The 23,614-nt window shown below is 40.5% G+C and overlaps 1 protein-coding gene across 12 annotated transcripts in view; it reads left to right on the plus strand.

The window, feature by feature from the left end:
* Positions 1-23,614, plus strand: part of PPP1R13B (protein phosphatase 1 regulatory subunit 13B) — a 62,468-nt gene that overhangs the window by 34,932 nt on the left and 3,922 nt on the right. For 4 of the 12 annotated variants that reach the window (XM_077923706.1, XM_077923685.1, XM_077923693.1 and 1 more), the window contains exons 5-17: positions 9,119-9,220; positions 10,258-10,432; positions 11,520-11,716; positions 12,706-12,870; positions 13,548-13,728; positions 15,422-15,577; positions 17,689-17,790; positions 18,432-18,598; positions 18,830-19,331; positions 20,911-21,665; positions 22,497-22,634; positions 22,730-22,863; positions 23,002-23,168. In XM_077923706.1, the coding sequence (XP_077779832.1) occupies positions 9,119-9,220; positions 10,258-10,432; positions 11,520-11,716; positions 12,706-12,870; positions 13,548-13,728; positions 15,422-15,577; positions 17,689-17,790; positions 18,432-18,598; positions 18,830-19,331; positions 20,911-21,665; positions 22,497-22,634; positions 22,730-22,863; positions 23,002-23,168 (2,941 nt within the window). Of the gene's footprint in view, positions 1-4,144; positions 4,518-9,118; positions 9,221-10,257; positions 10,433-11,519; positions 11,717-12,705; positions 12,871-13,547; positions 13,729-15,421; positions 15,578-17,688; positions 17,791-18,431; positions 18,599-18,829; positions 19,332-20,910; positions 21,666-22,496; positions 22,635-22,729; positions 22,864-23,001; positions 23,169-23,614 lie in introns of those variants that run through there. The other 8 variants (XM_077923718.1, XM_077923678.1, XM_077923671.1 and 5 more) reach the window with 8 other exon arrangements.

Genomic DNA, 23,614 nt, shown 5'->3' on the forward strand with positions numbered 1-23,614 from the left:
AGTAACTATGTTATTTAAGAATCATGTAATGAGTCTTAACATTAGTGGGCTAGAGCATATCAAAATAAGATGGCATTTTCTCTCACTTAATATCCAGAAAAATCCAGTTTCAGATGTTTCTATTTATAGAAATTGTGCCTGTTTGTATTGCTTGATGAGGCATTTCTATTACTCATATACTGCTTTTGAGTAAAGAATTATGGTAAACAAGTCAGAACATTTTGCCCTGTGTTTTTCAAGTTAGATAAATGGAGAATGAAAACCACATCTTTATTTACCAGTTTTAATTCTCAGTACCTTTGTAAGTATCACTTTACACAGTGCTATAAACAACCCACCCCACTTTCTCTCTATAGCTGCTTTAGAATTAATTTATAGAAACTGCTTTTAGCTGTTGGAACTGATTACTAGTGATACTTCTTTGCTTGTGCAGTAGACAGTTGTCAGAGTGAGTTGTAGGGTATTTGTGTGTTGTATTGTATGTGTTCCAGTGCCTCAGTAGCTAAAGAAGAGGAAAGACACTGCATTTACCATTTGTAAAGTTATTTATTTATATATTTTAGGAAAGCTTCTTGATTGTAGAAAAAAACCTCAAAGCAGTTTACAAAAAAAAAAACAATAAAAGAATCACTAACTAAAAGAATTACAACCATAATTGAAAGCATATGGAAAGTTAAAACCAAGAAAGAAGAGACTAAAACATATTAAAACGCATACAAACTTTCTAAGCATCTGGGTAAGCTTTTCTAAATAAGAATGTCTTCAGCAGGCACTGAAAAGAATACAGTGAAGGCACCTGCCTGATATCAACTGGCAGGGAGTTCAAAACTGTCAGTGCTGCCACACTGAACAATCAAGTTCTTACAGATGTGGTTGAATTAGAAGTTGTAAATGATAGGATATCTGAAAGCTGGCATCTGAAGTCTTTTCAGAAGTCCTAAGCCTTGTTTCAGGAAGCTTTTAGGTTTTTTGTATGCTTGTTGGAAGCTGCCCAGAGTGACTGGGGCAACTCAGCTAGATGGGTGGGGTATGAGAAAGGAAAAAAATATATTAATGTAGACTGAGCTAAATGTGTCAGCATTTGGTGGTGGGTGATGCTAATAGGGTAGCAGCTCTATTAATTTCTGGGACTTACTTTATATGGGAAAATGTATATTTTACAGATAAAATCTGATAGACACAGAAATGGGATGATGATTTTCTGAACAGTAAAGAGTCCCACTTTACTAGTACAAGTTAAATGATTGCATACTTTTTATAATATCATAGTAATGTTAAAAAAGTTTCCAATCTAGATATAAAGGGTTAACCTGTGTCATTAGTTCACTGGGTATATTATTTTTATTTTTAATTCCAAAAACTGTGCTTGATTTATCTGAATTTGATCAGCCTGTTTCTTTCTATGAAGTTAAGCAAGGGGCACTGGTGTTATCATCGGTTTTCCAAATGGATTGTGCTGCTGGCATTTTCTGACCTAATTAAAAAGACAGAGCTGTGGATGAAACCATCAAGTGAACAATAACGCCATGTACATTGTGAGCAGATAGTGTTCTAGTTCCAGCAGAACTAGATATTCCTTCCATCTGATTCAGACATTGATAGCACAGTCTGCTTGCTATAGGAACTGGCAGCTAGGTGATTACAAAATATGAAATTCTGGTTTTGACCTTGAACAGGAATTCTTGCCCTGGTAGGGATCACCTTCTATCACTCTAAAGAGCAAGGTTTAGCTTATGCCACAGTACAGTCTGTTTTGAGTGTTGGTATGTAGCCCCAGGAGCCGACTGATAAGTCATAGCAGAGCACAGTCAAAGTAAACATTGCGCAAAACACAGGGACTGTGCAAATAGCTTCCATACTTTGGAGAGGAATACACTCCATTTCCCCAAGCTTGAGGCCCAGCAAATGTCTTGCCTTTTTAGTGGCTTAGATTTCATGAAGCCTTGATGCATTAGAGGAGGGGAAAGTGTTTCTCATTTCTGTAGAGGGGTTGGGGGCCTCCGTACAGTCCCTGGACTTCACCCCGGCCTAAGCCCCTCCATAGCTCTGATCTGTGCCCTCCTAAAGTGCTTTTCCTTGGCTGGCATGTGCCTTTGAACTGTGATAATGCCTTTTGCTTGCCTGGATGAATAATGGAGAGGTGTGCGTGTAGAAACCTCTGACGTTTGTGTGGCTGGAATGTAACCTACTGTACAAACGTAAAAGGAACACACCTATTGCTCTGCCCACTTTTGGCTCTGGCCTTGCCCACCACCATCATGCAACCTCTGAAAGATTGCACATCAGGCAGTGCAGTCATTGGACTAAAAAAAGAGGCTCTTACCACCTATTAAACACTCTGGAACTTAGGAGCTGCCTTAATACTGAGTCAGACGATTTGGTCCACTTAGCTTGGTATTGCCTGCGCTGACGACAGTGGCTCTCCAATGTTTCAGGAAGAAGCTTTTCCCATCCCTGCCTTGAGATGCCAAGGATTGAACCTGGTTCCTTTTGCATGCAAAGGTCTGCATCTCTAGCTCCTCTAAGCAGCATCAACCTTCAGGAACATTTTTTGAGGTGTTTCAGAGATAACATTTTGGATCCAAGCCAGACATTATTTTCTGCTGCTAGTACAGCAGAAACATAAAGAATTGAAAATGTTGGTGTAGGATGAAGCATCTCCACCATGAATCTTTGAGGGTAGTCATGTGTTCTGTGTCTTTGAGGGTAGATTCATCTTTTCAGAAGTATGGGCTGGCATTTTGGTGCCTATGGCATTGTGTGGACATGCATAGATTCCCCATTAAACTGTCATCTGAAAGTATACTGAAACTGCTTCCTTTTCCTTAGCGTAAGTTCACAAGGAAAATGTTTGGCAAATCCTTCCTCTTAAAGGCTGTGTGAGTAGCCATTATTTTCTTCCCTGTTCCTGAATTGATAAATAAGGAAGGATGATTCACATTGTCTCAGGTACTGTCTGTTCTACTACAGTTCTGGAGAACTGTGACACATTGCTTGTGCAAGGACATGCATCTAGTGTGGGGGCCAGGTGAATTCCCCCACATGGTATACACTGTAGAAGGGTATTATTTCAGTATTTGTAGCTGCACTTTATCAGGAGGGGTGCTGTAACTTGGCTTGCTGATATGAAATTATTCCTCTCGGAATGCTCACATCCTGTCATACTGTACATCAACACCAACAAAGCTGCAGGGGAAAATGCAACCTGAAAGCTCTGAATGAGGGACTAAGAGTTATCTCAGCTTCACACTTTTTGTGGCACAGGTGTTTGCTGCATATTCAGCAGTGTCTGGGAAGGCAAATGTTACAAAGTGTGAAGTGGGATTATGTATTTACAAACCACCTGGGTGCATGCCAGGGAATGCCTTTTTTGAACCCACTTCATATTTATGTTGCTTGCTGCTCCAAACACTGACACCTGTTTGGCAAACATTTTGAAAAATAAAGTGTAAATCAGCCCTTAATGGTTGTTTTAGAAAATGAAGGTAATAAAATGAGTCAACACTCAGAGGCTTAGCAGACCCTTCCTCAACCTTGGGCCCCCAGATTTTGGTTCCCAGGTGTCAGTCCCCCTCTTCCCCAGCCAGTATGGCCAGTGTTCAGAAATGGTGGATATTGTAGTGCAACAACTCTGAGGAAAGCTGGGTTAAGATGAGGCTAAGATACTAGGCTTAGTGACTGCATTATTATTTTAATAATATATTCAGTGGCTGTATTCTGAGCAGCCTTAGGAATTTTGTCTGCGTGCAACAGAGGGGCAGGCATAAACACCAAATACCATTTTTACAAAAGGTTTTTGTTCATTGCTACCAAACTAGTGCCATTTTAGGTTCTCTGTTGCAGAGCGAGATTCCTCAGATTTCAACGGAAAAGAAATGTGTATAAGTCATCAGAATGTTAAGCCCGGAGTGAATTTATGGAATCTGTGGGAGTATATATCTTTTGACGAAGGTCTTGTGTTTATTTTAAGTATATGTTTAAAAGTAGGAGGTGCATTTTTCCATTGGTGGGAGCAAGAAGGTTTTATGTCTTACATATGATAGGCTCAGGTTTGTTGTGAAAGGTGAGTGATGTCATTTTGAGATCTACTAATAGCTAGCGTGAGCACAGCAGGAAGTTAGTTACCAGAGAGAGCTCTGAAAGGCTAACGTCTAGAAACGTTTGGCTCTCTTCTCATGGAACTTGATCTAACAAGAGAACTTCATATGGATTAGCAGGATTGCAAACTTTCCTGAACTTCATCTGCAATTTTGTTTGAACTTTAGCTGTGAATTATAATGAGTGAGATTAAAAGCAGGAACTTCAGTGATTAAGTAGAGCTTTCAAGAAAGAGCTGCTTGCTGGAGGGTTCTTCTATAACAGAGTTCTTCAATGTTCAGAGGCTTAGCTTCTTTGGAGGCCTAAAATATTGGTTCTAAAAGTACAGTTCTGAAGAGGAATCTGGAATCTGGCTTGTTCTCCCTCAACCATCTTTTGCCATGTGGATGGAAAGGAAGCAGCTGAGAGTAAAACTACAGGTTTAAATCTTTGTTTGTTTTTCCTTTCCCCTTCTCTTCCCCAGTGCTAAATAGTCACTGTGAAAGGCACAGATGGTAAAGATTTGTGTCCAAAGTAAACACAGTAATGTTACAGAAAGTATGTTTGTAACTAATAGCCACTGTCCTGGTTTGTTATTTTGTTATCTTTTGTCAAGGGTGTGAAATTGCATTCTTTGGAAATAGTTTCATTGTCTGTAGCCACTTTCTATTGCGGACTATTTTACAGGATAAAGTTAATTCCACAGACATATACTGTGAAGTTACGTTTAGTCAAATGCTAATGAGTTTTAACATGCTATCATTTTATATATAATGTGGGTTATATAATATTAATATGACATTGATTAACATGATATAACTTTTATTATATAACTTATTATGAAGAACAGGAGAGCAGTTCTATAAGAATTTAAGATAATAACTTGATTGATGAGTTCATTGTGAAAAATATACTTTGAAATGAGTCTAGCACTTAGATTATTCTTTTAAAAAATAGGATTGTGTTCATTTTGAAAGCCAACATTCTTAGCTTTCAGCGTACATAACCTGATGCTCTTCTGTGTCTCATTTTTGTAAAATCCCATCAGTGCTTCCTAATGTGACACTTCTTTGGTATCTGAAGAAGTGTGCATGCACACAAAAGCTCATACCAAGAACTAACTTAGTTGGTCTTTAAGGTGCTACTGGAAGGAATTTTTTTTTGTTTTTTCCTAATGTGACAGTAACTGATGATCCTTACCAAAACCATAGTTTGTAGTCAGATGACATCAGGGCTCCACCAAGGCAAACAATGGAGCTCTGAGTGCGTCAGAGACCTGTGGGTAGTGAAGCAGACCCTGCAGTGGAATGTGAATGTCAAATTTTGATAGCCTTCACAACCTGGTAGGAACAGATTGTTCTTTTGGCATCTCTCATAAGAATATCTTGATTTTTGTTGTTGGAATTTGTAAATGCTCCATGGGTTGCTTTTAGGGGGAAAAAACCCAGCAATGCACATTTCAAGTTCTGCTTATAACATAAATTTATATGTTACATGTAGTATTGAGGATCAACTGTGTGAGCTCTGTGTAAAATGATAACTGTAGGAATAATTGAAGGTAGAAAGCCTTCATTATACACAACTTAAAAATTGAATCAGACTGCAAGTGAGGTTTTCCTCACAAATTTTTCTCATTCTTACTGTTCTTGTGCTTCATCTTTTTGTGGGGGAGAAATGTTTTTACTTCAGTTTTTAACCTTTATTTTGTTGCAGAATGGTTGCCTAAAGTTAGTCAACCACCAGTTTTTCAAACCATCTGCTGCTTATTTTTGTGTGAGGACTGTGTGTGTCCAGCTTTGTTAATTAGCTCACAAGAGTTGCTAGCCTTCAAAAATGTTCTCTAGCCTGCTGAGAGCCAGCAGAAGAGGGATGGAGGGGTCCGTCTCTCTTGCAATAGCCTGCTGCATTTCTGTGCTGAGAGAAGAGGAAAAGGGCTTCCCTACTCTGGCAGTCCACTTCGTTTCTGTGTTCAGCGCAGTGGAGTGCAGTTTCATGCACTCCATGCCTGTGGAAATATGCCTTGGGGCAACCAGGGGGAGGGCCTCCTCTGTCACGGTACCCAGTTTATGGAACCATCTCCCCTGGCTTTAAAACAGGCACCAACCTTGTTGAGTTTTTTTGCACCTCCTGAAAACACATTTATTCACCTTTGGAATTTACCCTGGGAACTATTTGAGTTACAGACTGTATAGTTGCATTTTAATATGTATTTATTATACAGTTGTACCTTGGTTGTCAAACTTAATCCATTTGGGAGTCCATTAGACTCCCGGAACAGTTCGAAAACCAAGGTGCGGCTTCTGATTGGCTGCAGGAGCTTCCTGCACTCAATTGGAAGCCGCATCGGATGTTCGACTTCCAAAAAATGTTCGCAAACCAGAACGCGTACTTCTGGGTTTGCTGTGTTTGGGAGCTGATTTGTTCGGGAGCCAAGCCGTTCGACAACCAAGGTACTTTTGTACTGTTTTAAATTTTTGTTTAATACATTGACATTTAAGGTTGTAAACTGCCTTGGGATTGATATGGAAGATGGTATATAAACATTTTAAGAAGTAAAGTAAAAATAAAGCTACTAATTTTGATTTGGGTATCTGCTGATTGGAAGTGGTATTAAGATGGGGCAGAAGTGCCTTTCTTCCAGTACAGATGAACCACACGGGCAAAGGAGAGCCACAGTTATGTGTAAAATTCTGCAAACATAGATCTACCGCTGGCACTGTTTTCATATGCAGTAAGCCCTTAATCAGGGCATTCCGAAGGCAGGATGGAGGCAGCTGAATCCAAAGCCCTTCATTCATTCCCATGTGATGCCCCAGGATCAGGCCCTCATTTATTTATCACATTTATATCTCACCTTTCCTCCAAGGAACTCAGGGTGGTATACATGGTTTTCACCTCTCTATTATATAGTCACAAAACAAGATTTGAAACTTTTTTGAATTGCTTGAGAATTGATATAGGAAAAACAGTAAAAATAAAAACACTCCCAATGCAAGACAAATAAAAAATAAAAAAATGGTTCAGTTAATAAGCATAATATCCCACAGTGATCCCCCCAGCAAAGAGCCAAAGAACCCATTGGCTCCAACCTCTGGCAACAGAAGCATCTGAGCAGGAGAAGCAAGTAGCCAGCTTAGTGGAAAGAGCAAGTAGCCAGCTCAACTACCTTTGCAGTTACTTTCTCTCTGCATTTTGTGCTGCTTTTATGAGATGTGAAAGTCATTTCAGCAGACAGCAGCATGCCCTAAGCATAAGCTTCCATGCTGTAGTTGTAAAACATGAAGCAACCATATATTTATGTATACATGATTATGGGATACTAGTAGATTAAGGAGTTTTGAAAGTGATGGTTTGGGACTCCATTGATTTATGTAAGTCTTCCTCCCTCTCAGGGAAGATTTTGTTTTTCTGCATCAGTATCTCCATTTGAAAATCCTGCTCCTGGGTCACTGCTTGGAGGCATTTAAACTCCTGGACATTCTGGAACCAAGCACTGCTTTACTCTTGCTGGACACTACAGTGCCCACAGGTGGCCCATGATGGCACATTATTTTGGTCTCTGCTCCTCAGTCTTTGTTTTGCTTTATTGTGCTTCCTTAGTCTCTTCCATGCAAAGCAGTGCTCCACGTTCAATAGTCAAACCGTCTTCTATTTTATAGAAAGCATATAGGAATGCAAACAGAATTCCATAATGTCATGTATTGTTCATATATGTAATTATATTTGTTTTACTTAACACCACGTTTGTACTTTCATTTTTACTTTATCCGCTCACTGTTTTCTTCCTTTTACATAGTTGAACTTTCATTTCCTTTTAGTGTGGATTTCTAGGAGGACGTTGGGGAACCAGTAAATAATTTACTAGCTTTTTAATGAAGAATGAGCTTTGTTTTGGTCCTCATTAGAAATTGCATTTGAAGTCCTGTTAAGTAGCAAAATGTTACTTAAAGAACAGCTTGCAAGGAAGCTCTTAGTAGCTGGGATGCTATTTGTGAAGGCCTCACTGGCCCTCTGGCAAAATTTGTTGGCTAAGATTTCCCACCTGAGCAGCTTTTGCTATTAAGTGTAAGAGTTTCTGTGTCCTTTCTAGGACTCTTAGGAGTGGAGTAGAGGAATTATGGGATTGCAAAAACAGTATATATTGAACATTAATCTCTGGAGGACAAAATAGTCCATAAGAACAGGAAATAACCTCTTAACATAAAGGAGAAAAAAGCACACACATTTAGGAACAAAAACTGTGAGAAGCTGAATAGAGTTTGAAACAAATTATCCATTGGGAAATTTTAATATTTTCAGTACTTCCTAATGGCATATTATTTTTCTCTTTATAAAGCCAGTTCCTTAGCTGTTGTAGCCTGATCACATTGGGCTACCTTGGAGGTGTGTTTACCTGCCCTCTAGATTTGTAAACACAGTTCTGCTATTTATCTCCCCCCTCTACACACACATTGAAGTAAATGGTAGGCTTTCATGTCGGTGGGGGAAAGGAAAGCATTGGACAGTGGTGGTTTTGTATCTTATTTGGATTACATTGCTTTATTATTTATTGTAAACCACCCAGAGAACTTTTTGTTATAGGGTGACTTACAAATGCTACAAATAAAACAAATTCTATGATTCCCACTCACCTCTACCCCCACCATCCATCAGCTGTAGTGTGGGCTGCATCAGGGAATTCCAGTGTTTCCTTCCCTTATCCCTCAAGGTGATGCCTATCATCATGTATTGGCAGAAAAGGTGGGATCAGTCCTTCATGAGATTTTCCTGTTTCAAGGGTGGTAGGTTCATCATCTATGAAGGCATGCTTCAGTCTCTGCTGCAGCCCTGTAGTGCGCCACACCACGCTTGTCATACAAACTTATATTTTCAAGAATATGAAAGGGGGCAAAGGGCAGGCTGCTTTCCAAATTGTGTTAAGGACAGTTTATTGCAGAAAATGGTCAACTATTAATGTGTGGCAACTAAAATGTGAAAAAAAATTATGAGCATGCACATAGCGTAATGACAGAATAATGTTGCTTCTCTTTATTCTCTGCAGGTTGGAAACCCACGTGTTGAACTCACACTTTCAGAACTTCAGGATATGGCTGCCAGGCAACAGCAGCAGATTGAAAATCAGCAGCAAATGCTGGTTGCCAAGGTAAACTGCACTTCCAGTAACAAGAGGAAGGAAAGAACAGAAAATGTGCTGTTTCCACAGAAGGCTCTAAATCCCAGTAGTACAGAAAATTTGCAAATTGAGAACAGATATGGCATTAATCCTGTGTGTGATGCCATGTTGCCTTAGATGTAGGTCTCAGGTCTAGGGTCACATAGTCCATCGGTGATTGAGGCTTTATGGTTATCAACAGAGGTCCACCTACTGACTTGAGCAGAGTCAAAATTTCAGTGCTAGTGTTCTTAACCCTTCTGAAGTCCTGTTCAGCGTTTTGTTCAATACAGTGATTTGCCACCATAATCATGTTATAATATCACTGTCATTTTGCTTTAAAATGGAAGAAACAATATCTACAAGGTGAAGTCTCTGTTGAGTTAGAGGACAGAAGTGAATTGAGAAGCGTTTAGGTTATACAGTAGTAGTTTAGTGTTGGGGTTTTTTTGTTTTAAAAAAACCTCAGGAGAAAAAGGAAGCATTTCCCGTATTTGTTTAGTCCATAGGCTGTCATTCTAAAGAAGTGGCATTTATCTTGCTCCAGATCTCCTTATCTTTGCCTGTTTGTAGTTTTCTGCTAGTCATTATTTCCTCTGGGAAATTATGTAATGGGGGGTTGGGGAGCCATTTTGCTGCAGGAGGAAGTGTGTTTGAGGAACAGGAAGTACAAGTTGCAGGAAACTTCACAGATGTGTTGGAATGAATGTTTCAGCTGGAGCTTGTTTTTGTGTAGATGAGAGATTGGATTTTGTAGCTTCAGAAATGAAGGGCCTGGTATCTCTTGGAGGATACAACTGGGAGGCACATAAAAACTTTACATTAATAGGTTCTTAAAAGATAAGTTCATGCTGTTGTTTAATATATTTGTTTCCAGGCTGAAGAAGTATGCAGGTAAGATTTTCCCAATTTAAACACTGGCTGACTCACACTGAGGTTTTGTTTTGTTTAGAAGTAATAGGCAAGTGACTGGTAAGGCTTTTCTAAAAATAAGACAGCATGATTACATGTTCTACTTGTTTTGATAGGAACAACGTCTACGTTATCTCAAGCAGCAAGAACGCCGTCAACAGCAGTCTGTGTCTGAGAGTGAAAAGCTTCAGAAACTTAAAGAACGAGTGGAAACCCAGGAGACAAAGCTGAAAAAAATCCGTGCCATGAGAGGGCAGGTGGATTACAGCAAGATTATGAACGGCAATTTGTGTACGAGTGGCTTCTTCCCATTTTTTTAAGCTCTTAGGTTCTTGGCCCAGAGGTTGACTGGGGGCCAGGGATAACAATATATTTGAGCTACTGCTGTCAGCCAGTTGTATGGGGAAACATTAACATGAGTCATTCAGAACATGGAGTCCTCTGGAAGCCATTTTCACTATTTTGAGTGCACTTTTCCAGTTGCCATAATGAAGGGAACATGTTGCAACCTAGTAAACATCCTGCATTAGGCACACAAGCAGAAACATGCCGTTCTGTAGCATTTCAGAATGTCTTTTCAGCATTCTCAGACTCTCGCGTTTGCTATTTATTTATTTCATAAAATTTATACACTGCTTGGTTGTAAAAAAACCCCAAGCAGTTTGCAAAAGATAAAACAGCCCTACTTAAAAAAAACAACATACAAAAGTTTAAATACTAAAACAGATTAATATCAGTCTGAAATCTTATTAATGTGAATTGCTTATATAATGTGCTGATTGTAAGGAACAGAAATTAATTGACCCCTCATATCTTAACGTTTCAGGGACTCTGGAATATTAACCAGGAAACCCATTGCATGAGGCATTCAATTGCGTCCCTGCAATTGGCTTGTGCTAGATCTGATCAGCAGAGCATTGCCTTGTGCTTGCTGCACTTTAAACTCCAGCAGCTGATTCGGGGGGTTGTGGACTGGGGAACATAATAGTCTAAAGTTCAATTTAGGCATGACCACTTAATAGCCTTATCCAGACAGAATCAACCACAGCACTTTCCTTTGCTGCCACCAGGGGTGCCAACTCGAATAAAATGGGGGGGGGGCAGGTAAGCCCCACCCCACATAATTGATCAAATGATGTGGTGCATGCACATTTCAATGGCAATGCCCATCAACCTTGGCGAACATCCCCCTCAAATATTTTATTGTGGGGGCCGAAGCCCCCACGTCTCCTAGGAGTTGGTTCCTATGGCCCCCACCCCCAAATTATTTTGCTTATAAGCTTCATTCTGCAGCAGCTTGGAGAAAATATTTGAACAGTGTTGCTTATGGCCTCATGCTTTTCTATGTGTTTACATTCATTCTGCATTTTAATTGCAGCCACTGAAATTGAACATATCAGTGCCATCTTCCAGGAAAAGCAACAAGAGCTACAAGCTGCAGTGTTAAAGGTGGACCAGCTTACTCAACAGCTAGAGGACCTGAGAAAAGGGAAGCTGAATGGGTTCCAGTCTTACAATGGACAGATGACAGGGCCTGCCGCTGTAGAATTAAAAAAATTATACCAAGAGCTACAGGTAAACAATCATGACATTCACTTTACATAGTGCCAATGAACAAAACGGGGGCTTTCTTCTATTTAGTGTCAGTTAAAATGCATCTCAGTTAAAACGTAGCAGTTTCAAGGGACCAAGTAAAATTGTTTCGGGGCCATATCCAGGCTGCCAGTTGGTCATGCCTCCCCATTACCGTTGAAAGCAATTGAATAAATATTTCCCTTTCATCCCTCTTCTAAGAAAGAAAAGCAGTATTACAATCAGGCATTTTAGTTGGTGTTTCATTCACATATTAAGCACTATATCTTCTTAGAAGTAAGTCTTTGTGAGTTCAGTGGGGCTTACTCCCAGCTAAATGTCTATAAGATGACATCCTTTATTTGGAAATGGACAAAATCCAGCAGCACGACTTTTATACTGGAAATCATATCCTAATCAAATTTCTTATAAATTAAGGAAGGTTTTATATTACTGCTTTTCTTTTCAGTGTTCTTTAAATAGTTTTGATGTTTTACTTAGGCGCTGTTAATTGATTGCATGCCGTATTTATTCATGACTGAACAGGTGCTTTCTGGGAAATGAAAGTATGTCAGAAGGGGTTACAAATAAGTATATAGATTTTAGTCTCTGCCCCTGAGCACCCTTAGAAATATATAACCCTTAGAAATATATCTGAAAGAAATAAATTGGACTTACAAGCAAGTAGATGTCTTTAGTCTTTAGGCATGTGTTAAACTACCTAGGCTTGACTCCAAAGAACTATACAATTAATTTTGTACGCCCAATAGAGCTCTGGACTTGTTTTTTTCTTATACAGCAGTTCCCCACTAAACCTCTTAAGTTTCAAAAGGCAGTTTGTTGTCTAGCATGACTATTCTACTATTTAAATGAAAAATAATTCCAGAGGGCACACACAGGACATAGCTGTTTTTTCCTACAGATTATTGAGTTTTTTTACCTTTAAAAACAACCCAAACCGAAGTAGTGATAATCACTCTGTTTATTTATAGATTCGTAACAGGCTTAATCAGGAACAGAACACCAAGCTTCAGCAGCAGAAAGAACTTCTGAATAAGCGTAACATGGAGGTTGCCATGATGGACAAGCGTATCAATGAGCTACGTGAGCGCCTATACAAGAAAAAAGTTGAGGCACGTCAAAAAGAAAACATCCCTGTAAGATAAACTATTAAAAGGGCCACATTTCAATACCTCTACAAAGCTCATCAAGCTTCATCAAGTTTCCATTTCCTCTAGCCCCATAGAAATGAATAATGCATTACTTGTGTTTTGCCAAAATCTGCTGCGGTAATATGAGAGTATAAATTGAATGTGGGGTCATGTAGACGTGAGTTGAAATTTAGTGATAAAATATTAGTTCCTGCACAGGAGTACTTTGGTGGCCAGGATAGGAATAGTGGACTCTTGATTAACTTTTTCAAAATTGAGTTTGCTGAATTACATTGGTAGTAGAAACTTAATTTCCTAATAATCTCATGAGTTCCATATTATGCAGACTTTGCAGCTCTATGGCATGGAACCAAAAGGGAGAAGGGGATATATTATATGATGCTTTTTGGTGCCTTCTGAGATGAAATGCTTTCCACATTCCCAGTAGTTGGGAAAGAGAGATAATAAAACGGAAGCGGGACCGTTCTTAACGTTGTTTATGAACGTAAAAGAGAAAATGCCCCAGGGGTGAAGGAAGAGAGGAGGAAGGGCTAAGGGGTTTGAACCCAAGAGAGAAGCACACTGTAATTCTTCTATAACTCTTCCTTTTAAAAAGATTCTGCAGATATGTAGACACATGCTGATATTGATGTTAACACACCTTTTGATTTGCCATTTTTTAGTTAAACCGGATAAATGGAACATCCTCTCCTCAATCGTCGATGAATGCTTCGGGCAGAGTTGCAGCCGTGGGGCCATACATTCAAGTTCCCAGCTCCAGCAGCTATGCTGTGCCAGTTGACCCAGTCAAACCACAGTCCCTCACTATTACTACTAGTGCAACTCATGGAAGATCGAAATCTGGTAAGCAGTTCACATAAACAAGTACATTGTTTTGTACAGTAGGTGGTGACAAAGGAATTACCTTTGGGGATGATCATCAGTCCCTTCCATAAATTGGAAGGGATTAGGACCCCCAGAGCTCACTTTCATATTGAACAAACTCATTTGTTCAGTCATTTGACAAAAACACGAGTCAAGATGCTTTCTCTTTTGTCCCAAAGTTACTATTAAATGCCTCTGTGGTTTGCCAATATGATGTTGTACCATATGCAACTCCTACATTAAGTATGGCTGCGATTAAAAGTTCATATTTAATTGCAAGAAGAACAATTCTGATGTGAGTATTGTGACAGAAGGGGAGTGTTCAGGAGAGCCTCTCATGTCCTTCCTTGCACAACTGCCTTGCGGAGTAGGGCAGTAACCAACCAGTAACAGCTGCCACCTTTGAACTCACAGCTATCCCCCCCCCCAGGTGGGAAGAAATCTGGGGTGCTCAAGGAAGTTCTAAAAGTCCTGAGATCCTAGGAACAGAGCCCCTTGTGTTTCCCATCCAGATCCCTCACAGTTTACCCAAGGCAGAAAGTGAGCTGAAAAGTTCTCCATCTCTCCCAGAGATCAGACCAACTTACTGATCCTTAACAACCCCAATTCTGTTCTTATTTAGCATGAGCCCAAATGATCCGGGGTTGTGGGGGATGATTAGAATCCTTGAGCTTGGCAAATGCACCCACTCCAGATCTGCAACAGTCAAATTATATGACGTTTTATTTCTAGTAGAAGAAGGAAAGAAGAAGGCAGTTGGACAAAACAAAATACTGAAAAAAAGGAACTCTGTGGCTCAAACCTGATTGATCCTAAACGACTTCACTTGCAACTAGGGCTCTGGCCCTAAAAGGGAATTTTCAGAGTGAGGGTATGCTAGAAACCTCACAAGGGTCAGAGGAAGCTACTTTTTGCTGGTATAAATAGTCCCTAGGGTCCCCCATCTCATTGCTAGACAGCCTGTAATTTGTGGATTCAGAGGTTTGGCAGGGATTATTTTTCTCATGTGGAAAATGGAGGGCAGGCCAGTTCTTGCTCAGGCTGAATGGAAGGCGAGAATTGCCCTGCCTCATGAAAACGGAGAGGCAAGAGACCAGACTTTTAACATAAGTAGCATTTCAGGAGATGTAAAAACAGTAAAACATGCATCTTCACACTCATTTATGTAGATGGTTTCTGCAACTTGCAGATTCCTTTTCGATAGGTTATGTTTGAAAACAAACAGTTGATACCTAACTAGTCAAAACAAGTCCTGCTTGCAGTTTCTGAACACAGAATGCCTCCAGATACATCATTGGCTTTAGCCTTGTACAATATTTTGGATATCTGGCTAATTGGTTTTGTTTGGTTATGAGCTCTTGTCTCTAGCAGCCAAATACAATATATGCAGAATGCACTTTAGTCATATAAATTACATATGCACTTCTTTTTAAAAAACTGACTTTTTCTCCCCTACAGCTTAAGTTGAAATTCGTTTTCTACCCAGATTTTGTATGAGACACAATATGAGGGCTCTTTCTTAATATGTTGAGTGTCATACTTTTATCTGTACATTTTCCTGTTCTCTTTTACGTTTTAATCTCTCTCTTGTCATTTATGTTGTAATTATTTTCCACATCCTATTTTTTCCCCCTTTTTCTTTTACTGTGTGACTGGATCTGGTCGTCTCCAGTAGATACAGACTATGGGTGTGTGAAAAAATCTCCAGGTCCCTGGAAGATTTCTGATTTAGACATTATAGTGGATCCTATTCTGTCACCTCCCTCTCTTCAGTCTGCTGTTCACAATATCATCCATTCAGCTTCTACTCTTTCTGAGATCCTGCACTGTGAGTCTGTAGAAGATCTTTGGCAAGCTAAGAAATCCCATTTTTAATATGGTCATCTGAGCTTTGGCACACAGATGCATATTAAACAGGAATTTTTAGAACTGTGTCTATATATTGTCAATAGAAGCATGTGTGTGTGTTTCATTGTTTTCTGGGTATTTCACAAGTGAACAAATCTAAAATGCTCTCCTTCATGTATCTAGAAAAAGCAGAATACTTAGCTAGCAAATAATTAACTATGCTGGTACCTTGAGTCAAGAAAGTTCACATAGGGTCACATTGTATATATATTGACATAAGCAGGTACTGTTTTTTGTGTTCTCTAGTCTTGTTCTTAGGTGGTTTACTTTGTGGCTGTGGACAAGTTACTTAGGTTGTGATCCTGTACTCATGTACCTGGCAGTAAGTCCTATTGAACTCAGTGGGGCTTTTTGAGTAAACATATACAGGCTCACAGGATGCGGGTGGCGCTGTGGTCTAAACCACTGAGCCTAGGGCTTTCTGAATCCCTGTGATGGGGTGAGCTCCTGTTGCTCAGTCCCAGCTTCTGCCTGCCTAGCAGTTCGAAAGCACGTCAAAGTGCAAGTAGATATATAGGTACCGCTCCGGCGAGAAGGTAAATGGCGTTTTTGTGCGCCGCTCTGGTTTCGCCAGAAGCGGCTTAGTCATGCTGGCCACATGACCCGGGAAAACTGTCTGCAGACAAATGTCAGCTCCCTCGGCCAGTAAAGCGAGATGAGCGCTGCAACCCCAGAGTCATTCACGACTGGACTTAACTGTCAGGGGTCCTTTTTATACAGGCTCACATCATCAGTCTAAAATCCTAAACACACCTACTAATGAATAAATTCCATGGAACACAGTGGAACTTACTTATGAGTGCACAGATTCTACTGAAATTGAACTTCACTAACATTTAGTTTTCATCTTCTTAATGGGGGGGGGGGGAGAAGGTCACTTTAACCGCCAGTCAGCTGATGGGTAGTTACAGGAACTGATACTGATAGTTACAAAAACTGCTGATTGTCACTGGGAGCGGACCATCAAAGGGACTCTCTTTGATTTTCAGTCAGCTGTTGAATTCTGAATAGTTTAACGAGGGAGTTGGCGGGGCAGTTTTGAAATAGCAACAGAAATAAAATGAAGTGTGCATGTTCCGCTGTGGACCCCAGGTTTCCAAGAATCATACAAATAATTCTGCATGCTCAAGGTGGCTTTGGTCTTGTTTTCTTGAACAGCAGACCCCCCCAAATACCATGCAGCAAGGCATGTTTTAAACCAAAGGCAATTTCAAAAACAGTTTGTTATTGGGCAGTGTGTGTGTGTGTGTGTGTGTGTGTGTGTGTGTGTGTGTGAGAGAGAGAGAGAGAGAGAGAGAGAGATGAAATAGCCTCCTAGAAAAAAATAGAGCGCGTTTTGTACCAAATGTTTATTTTCAGATTAAATGCTTTATTTCTGCTTGCTACTAACTGTATCAAGTGTTTCAAATCAGGCCTCTTTATCTCTGGTTGTAACTTTTATATAATACTGGGTTCTTGCTGTTCTTGAAATTATGAAAATTGAGATGCACAAATTGGAAACGTTGTTACAAAAGAAGCTTTTTACGGCATGTATGAGAAAGAGCATTTTTTTTTTTTAAAGAGTAACCATTACTTTAGACAAATTTCATTAAAAGTTAATTCAGGAAGTTGGAATCCTCTTCAGGTGCTGTTTTGCTTCAAAAAAACATTTTTAGAATTTTTTTAGCTTCTGGGTTTGTGTCAAAGTATTCTGATATTCAAAGTCAATTTCTCGCTTGAAGAGGATATATGAAATGCATGGATACAAACCAGTTACTTCCATAGCCATCATACTAGTTTCTGCTATCCCCCTCCAAAAATGGGAAAATAACACACGAGCAGCAGATCCATCTGATTCTCAGTGCATTTGCTTGACTGCTGTGCTTATGAATATGGCATGCATTTGCTCAATTGGGGTGGTTTTTTTCATATAATCTATATCAAAATTCACATTTAGAAAGTTTCTTCTTATTTTCCAGGTGGGCATGATGTCGGGGTGTGTTGGGGAGATAATATCTTCACTTGACTTTCTGATTCTTTGTACTACCCCAGATGATGATAATAGAAGGTCATGGACAGTGTCAGATCTTGATGTTGGCCCTGAAGGCAGCTCTTCGTGGCATTCAGGAAACAAAAAACAGCAGTTTATGAACTGTATGTTGCAAACCACAATGCATTCTCAATGATCTTAATTCTAATCAGAAATCAAAAGGCATCTTTAGATTAAGATAATGAATTATCTTTCAGCACAATACATCTGTAGAATTCAGTTTGAATTGAAATGGAATGTTTAGTGTTAATGTATTTTATTATAATTTTCCCATCCTGTGGGCTCAGACCAACTTACAGAAATACATGGGCGATATCCAGTTGTGAGAATCTTTATTGTGCGGCCTTTTCTAGAGCCAGCAGAAATCTATGAATGTATCCCTAAAATAATGAAATCTCACTAAACTCAAAACAGTACTCAGAGCTCTAAACAGGTTACCGGTCGCTTCTTCGGCCTTATGTATAAGCTTGTGATTTAATATGCTTTATTGCATATATGCTTTATCAGTCTTGGCCACCTTTGGAACCCAGTACAGATAGGCTGGGTAGAAATTTAATAATAAAATACATTAATAAACATTATTTTAGATTAAACACATTTAACTGATTGTTGGAATCTCTAATCCTACTCTGATTTTCTTAATCTGAATTATTCTGCACTATCTTCCGTTCACAATTTCATATTCTCTCTATACAAATGTGTGGGCACCAGTAACCATTTCATAAACATTTTCCTTTGTTGCCAGCTAACGAGGGAACCTGGTCAGCAGTTAAGCAGAGTCCTGTTCCTGTGGTGAAGCCGCCACAAATCTCCAATGCCGACTGGAAGGAATCAAGCATGGATGCTGGTTTAAAACAAGGAACGATATCAACTCAGCCTTTGTCTTCTTCATTAGGAAGTACTGATAAACTGGTGAGTTTTTATCACTTCTACCCCCCACCCCCTTGCTGCATACAGTAGCAAAAATTCATGGTGTTTTGCATGTTTGTGTACAACATTTCTGTATGTGCTATGGGCCTCTCTGGCAAGATTTTGTGTACTTCATCCATGAGATATGTGTTAAAAAGGGATTTGTTTTCTATATGGGATAGAAGAACAGCCTTCTCAGCTTTTCAGACACTTCTTCTGTTTTCCCCTCCACAGGGTCTTGATATAGGGAAAGTACCACCTACCATCCCTGGAGCAAGTAAGCCGTTGCCCCAGAACTATGGGACCTACCCAAGCTCCATTCCGTTGGGGACAGGTTCTACCAATTCCCTTGAAAGGCGAAAAGATGGCAGCCTCCCAAGACCAGGCTCTACAGCAGCAAGCCGGCAAAGACCTGTTCCGTTACCACCAGCAAGCAGCGTTCATCAGCCAAGCTCCTCGCAACAAATACAGCAGAGAATATCTGTGCCTCCAAGCCCCACATATCAACCTTCTGGCGCCCCATTATTTCCAGGTGGCGATGGCAGGCCTGATCTCCCCTTAACTGTGGCCATCAGGCCTTTCTTAGCTGACAAAGGCTCAAGGCCCCAGTCTCCCAGGAAAGGGCCCCAAACCGTGAACTCCAGTTCCATCTATTCCATGTACCTTCAGCAAGCGACGCCACCAAAGAACTATCAACAGGCTGTATACAATACCCTGAACAAGTCCGTTAAAGCAGGTAGAATAATTTGATGTTGCATATCTCTTCTGTTTAAGAGCTGCACAATACTTACAGGAGTTAAATTAGGTTTGATGTAAATTAGATCTTTGCTTTAAAAAAGTGCTGTTTCTTTCAAATGGTAGAAAAGAGCTTGGGCATTCTGCTAACCCAGGATTTCTTTACAAATGACTGTACATTACAGGTTTGCAGCATTGCATCTAATTGGGAGGCAGTAACTTTCAGAAGTGGGTTATGCTTTGCTACAAATCTAAAATTGGTGCTTGTGCTCCCCCTCTCTCTACATCGTGACTAGTCTGAGGTGCTGAACAATATTTGCTTCACTTTAAAGACAGTTGTTAAGGGGACTTATTTGAACCGGTTGGGGTGGAGCTGCAAAGCTAGATTCTCAGCATGTTTGTCACTGCTGCTTACCAAGAAGGAGAGGGGTGAGGCGTCAAAAGTCAGCGCAGTGCATACACACTGGAGAGCTAATTCAGTGTTCCTGCCAGTGCACCCATACTGTGCAGACCTCTCCCCTTTCCTTCTCTCTAATTGGCAGCAACATACCTGCTGGGGAAATAGTAGTGATGTGATTCTGTCTCACCTGATGAGCCACTTCTGCAACCATCTCAAGGATTGATTTCTTTGGGAGCCTGTTTTATTGAATGGGTTATTTCCAACTAATCTCAACTCACTGAAATTAGTGAACCTGAGATAGCCCTGTTCATTAATTTCAGTGGGTCTACTCTGAGTAGGACTAACATTGACTACAACCCAATATTTACATGAGTGATTGGGGGGAGTGAAGTTAACACTAGGTTTATTAGCATTTCCAGAAGAGACATGGAGGTATTAATATAATGCTAAAAGGCATAGGATTCAAACCCACTTGACCTGTCTAGTCACAATGTGAGAGGGAATATGATTGACCTCTGCAAACATTAGAGGGGCCTAGTGAGGGATTTACATTCTATGCATTTATGTTGAAAATTACTGTTGATAAGAGAACTAAGAAATGTCAACTCGCCACTAATAACTTCATGTTGGAAATGGATAAATGCAACAAAATGGTGAAATAGCTTGTATTCTTTCTTGAAGCCACGGATGTCCTCAAGTATATTTGAGATATCATAACAGAATGTTGTTTTTCATTTCCCAGCAGTTTGCTGTCACTGTATCTGTAGCTTAGTGGGCACCTTTGGTGTGCTACTCCTTGTTCTCTTTTGCTTGCTATTTAAAGCACATCATATCTATATTTCATAAAGGGGCTGACTTGCAAGGAATGCTACACACATTAGAGATGTTTAGGCTTTTTAGTGCTGTATGTCCTTCCTTTTTTAGATATCTATACTCAAGAACCATGACCTCCCTTCCAAATCTTCCCCACTTTTATGACTGCTTTATAACTGCATGAAAATGTCCAGAATTGTTAGAAAGATGAGTTGCTTTTAAGTAGTTTCCTCATGCATTTGAAGCTACAAAATTGACAACTGTCACCATTAATTTTTATATGATTTTTAAAACAACAAACAACACTTCTGAGAAGTTACTCCATGTTAATTTAGACCCATCCCTAACTGCTACTTTTTCTTCTCAGTTTATGGGAAGCCTGTTGTACAGTCCGGTTCGACTTCCCCTTCGCCGTTGCCATTCCTTCACAGCTCTTTGCCTGCCAATCCATCACAGCCTCAACCTCCCGAGTACAGTGAAAAAGATCAAGAACTGGAAAACATCCCACCCTCTGGTGATAACAGCAACGTAGAAAACATCCCTCGTCCCCTCAGCCCCACCAAGCTCACGCCCATCGTGCATTCGCCCCTTCGCTACCAAAGTGATGCCGATTTGGAAGCCCTTCGCAGGAAACTTGCCAATGCTCCCAGGCCCTTGAAGAAGCGGAGTTCCATCACTGAACCAGAAGGCCCCAGTGGGCCAAACATTCAGAAGCTATTGTACCAGCGCTTTAATACCCTGGCCGGAGGAATAGAAGGTGCCCCTTTTTATCAGCCAAGCAACTCACAGGACTTCATAGGCACCTTGGCAGATGTTGACAATGGGAACACAAACACCAATGGCAATATTGAGGAGCCCGTAGCTGTGCCCCCAACAGCTCCTCTTCCTGATGAGCCTTCATCAGATGCCAATGATAACGAACTACCTTCTCCTGCAACTGAGGAGTTGATCAGTGAAGAAAACACAAATCAAATGCCCGAGACAACGGAGGATGATAACAACAACAACCCTGCTATAGCCCCTTCTATTGAGCGGCCACCTAGTCCAACCCCAGAGGCAGATTCCCCAGAAGAAGAGGAAATGCAGCCGCCACCTGCTCTTCCTCCTCCTCCACTTCCTGCGGTAAGATACCGCGCCAAAACCAGTGTGATCTGGGGGAGGGGGGTGTAAGCAGTGCTATGCCACATTGTGGAATCTGCAAAACTTTGAATCCACTTTAGTTTGAGTGTGTACAGCAAGCCCAACCCCGCCCCCCCCCATACAACTTTCTTAGTATATTCTAAGTTTTTCCCAAACAAATGGCCAATAAGTCTAACCTATGTCTTGGATGTAGGACAAAAGTGTTACATAGGGCAAGTCAGGCAAGTACAGAAGCAAGATTTGACTGTGCTGCAATATGTATTTTGGTGAAGTGCACTTTGATCCAGGTCTGAACAATTTGTGACCCACCAAGCTGAAAGCAGTGTAACAGTCACATTGTGACCTGCCAAGTTCTTGATAACCTTGGTTTTGAATTCCCAGACAGGCAGACAAAAGAAAAGGTTCATCGAGCTGCTGGTTTAGCTTAAAGTTGTGCAGGCCTGTCTTTTCAGGCCTTGGTCCTCAGTCGGTGGGTTATGATCATACCACCAACACCAAACATTTATAAGTAAAAGGGAGAGAGCAGGACATGTACAGTTAAAAGCTAGATCTTGGGTCTGAAAATATTAAAGACTATTGTCCTATGGGAATACACCAAGCGGGCTCCCTTTCAGTTACATTAGGAAAACAAGCAGTGGTGATTATCTAGATTTTATGTGCATTAAAGAAAAGCTAGAGACAAAGTTGGGGCAGTTCTCATGTTTCTACTAGTTCCAGAAAACAAAAGTTTAAAACAGGATAAATTTCTCTATGATAGAATGCAGTGTTCTGATACTGATGCAGTTTGAAACTCAGGGTTGCTTTTTTACTCAGACCAAAAGGACCAACCTGAAGAAACCCAATTCGGAGAGAACTGGCCACAGCTTGAGGGTCAAGTTCAATCCCTTGGCTTTGCTGCTGGATGCTTCTTTGGAGGGAGAGTTTGACCTGGTGCAAAGGATCATATATGAGGTAAACTTGGAAATATTGTTACTCACCTACATTATGTTTTGATGGTGGAAAATATTTAAGTTCATGCAGTCAGTCCTTGTTTTCCCCCAACTTAGGTGGATGACCCCAGCAAACCTAATGATGAAGGAATCACTCCTCTGCACAATGCAGTGTGTGCTGGCCATCATCACATAGTTAAGTTCCTGTTGGATTTTGGTGTCAATGTGAATGCAGCAGACAGTGATGGATGGTAAGAGACCAACTCGAGCACACACTTCTGTTGGGTGCCAACAAAAGCTAGTAACCCGTTACAAGTGCAACTCCATCTTCACAGGAATGAGGGCACGCTTTGTCTCAACTGATGTTGAGTCTTTCGCTTTGTTTTCAGGACTCCTTTGCACTGTGCTGCTTCTTGCAACAGCGTTCATCTCTGCAAGCTACTTGTTGAATCTGGAGCAGCAATTTTTGCTTCAACCATAAGTGACATAGAAACTGCGGCAGACAAGTGTGAGGAAATGGAAGAAGGTTATATTCAGTGTTCCCAGTTTCTGTATGGTAAGTTTCAGGTTCTGTAACTTGAGATTTCAGAACTTTGCTTGAATTTGTCCTTCCTCATTTGTTCCAGGATCTGTAAGTATGGCATTGCTTATTTTACAATGAAAATTGTGTTTTCGATTTCGTGTGAAGATTTATGCAGCACCTTTCAGCCAGCTGATCCTCAAGGCAGCTTACAGCAGATTCCAAGCACACCAAAACAACAATAATGTTAGGATACCGACTCTTGTTGTGGAGAGGCAAATGAGGTATCAAATTAAGAATGTGTGACATACACACCGTGTGGCTAGTTTGCTCATTAAATCAGATGATAAAGGGGTGGAAACTAAGGTAACACAGGTTGTATTCTTCATTGATTTGAGGAATTCTGTGTGCTGTTAGTGGGAACACTGTGTATGTGAGTGGGTAGAAGAGTGGAGAAGGCGTTCGACACAAACACATCTTCA

The sequence above is a fragment of the Podarcis muralis genome, chromosome 1 (assembly GCF_964188315.1).
Source record: "Podarcis muralis chromosome 1, rPodMur119.hap1.1, whole genome shotgun sequence".
In the NCBI taxonomy this organism is placed as follows: domain Eukaryota; kingdom Metazoa; phylum Chordata; class Lepidosauria; order Squamata; family Lacertidae; genus Podarcis; species Podarcis muralis.